The 530-nt window shown below is 43.0% G+C and overlaps 1 protein-coding gene across 1 annotated transcript in view; it reads left to right on the top strand.

Moving 5' to 3' along the window:
* LOC119594586 (ras-related protein Rab-2A) overlaps positions 1 to 530 on the top strand; it is a gene marked incomplete in the record, with an annotated part of 11,590 nt that overhangs the window by 8,034 nt on the left and 3,026 nt on the right. The window contains 1 exon segment of the mRNA XM_037943627.1: positions 77 to 252. Coding sequence (XP_037799555.1) covers positions 77 to 252 — 176 coding nt within the window.

Here is a 530-nt window from a genome sequence, read left to right on the forward strand (position 1 = left end):
AGGGAGAGAGAGAGACAGGAATGGAGAATGAAAACTGTGGAAAATTATTAATCTCATTTTCCTCTTTACTCCTTAGGCTGGCCAGGAGGCATTCAGGTCCATCACTAGGTCATATTACCGAGGAGCTGCTGGTGCGCTTCTCGTTTACGACATCACACGCCGGGAGACTTTTAACCACCTGACACAGTGGCTGGAGGATGCTCGGCAGCACTCTAATTCCAATATGGTTATCATGCTCATCGGAAACAAGAGGTGAGGGTTGATTTTTGTGTGTGTATGTTTGTCTGCCTGTCTATATTTTTATAGATCATGTACTTATATTTTTGTAAATCACTTGCCTCCCTGTCAGAATCCCTCCCTAACATCCATTTCCTTATTTAGTCCCCCAACTCCAGTAGTTTTATTCTTTTCTGTCATGATGCATTCCTAAAGAAAAAAAAGTGCACACTCACTCCCTTTGTCCACTGAGAAGACATAATCTTATACTAGGATGTCAGATGACTGTGGCCTTTGAGAATACCACCTCCCCA

This window comes from Penaeus monodon, chromosome 34 (genome assembly GCF_015228065.2).
Source record: "Penaeus monodon isolate SGIC_2016 chromosome 34, NSTDA_Pmon_1, whole genome shotgun sequence".
Lineage (NCBI taxonomy): Eukaryota > Metazoa > Arthropoda > Malacostraca > Decapoda > Penaeidae > Penaeus > Penaeus monodon.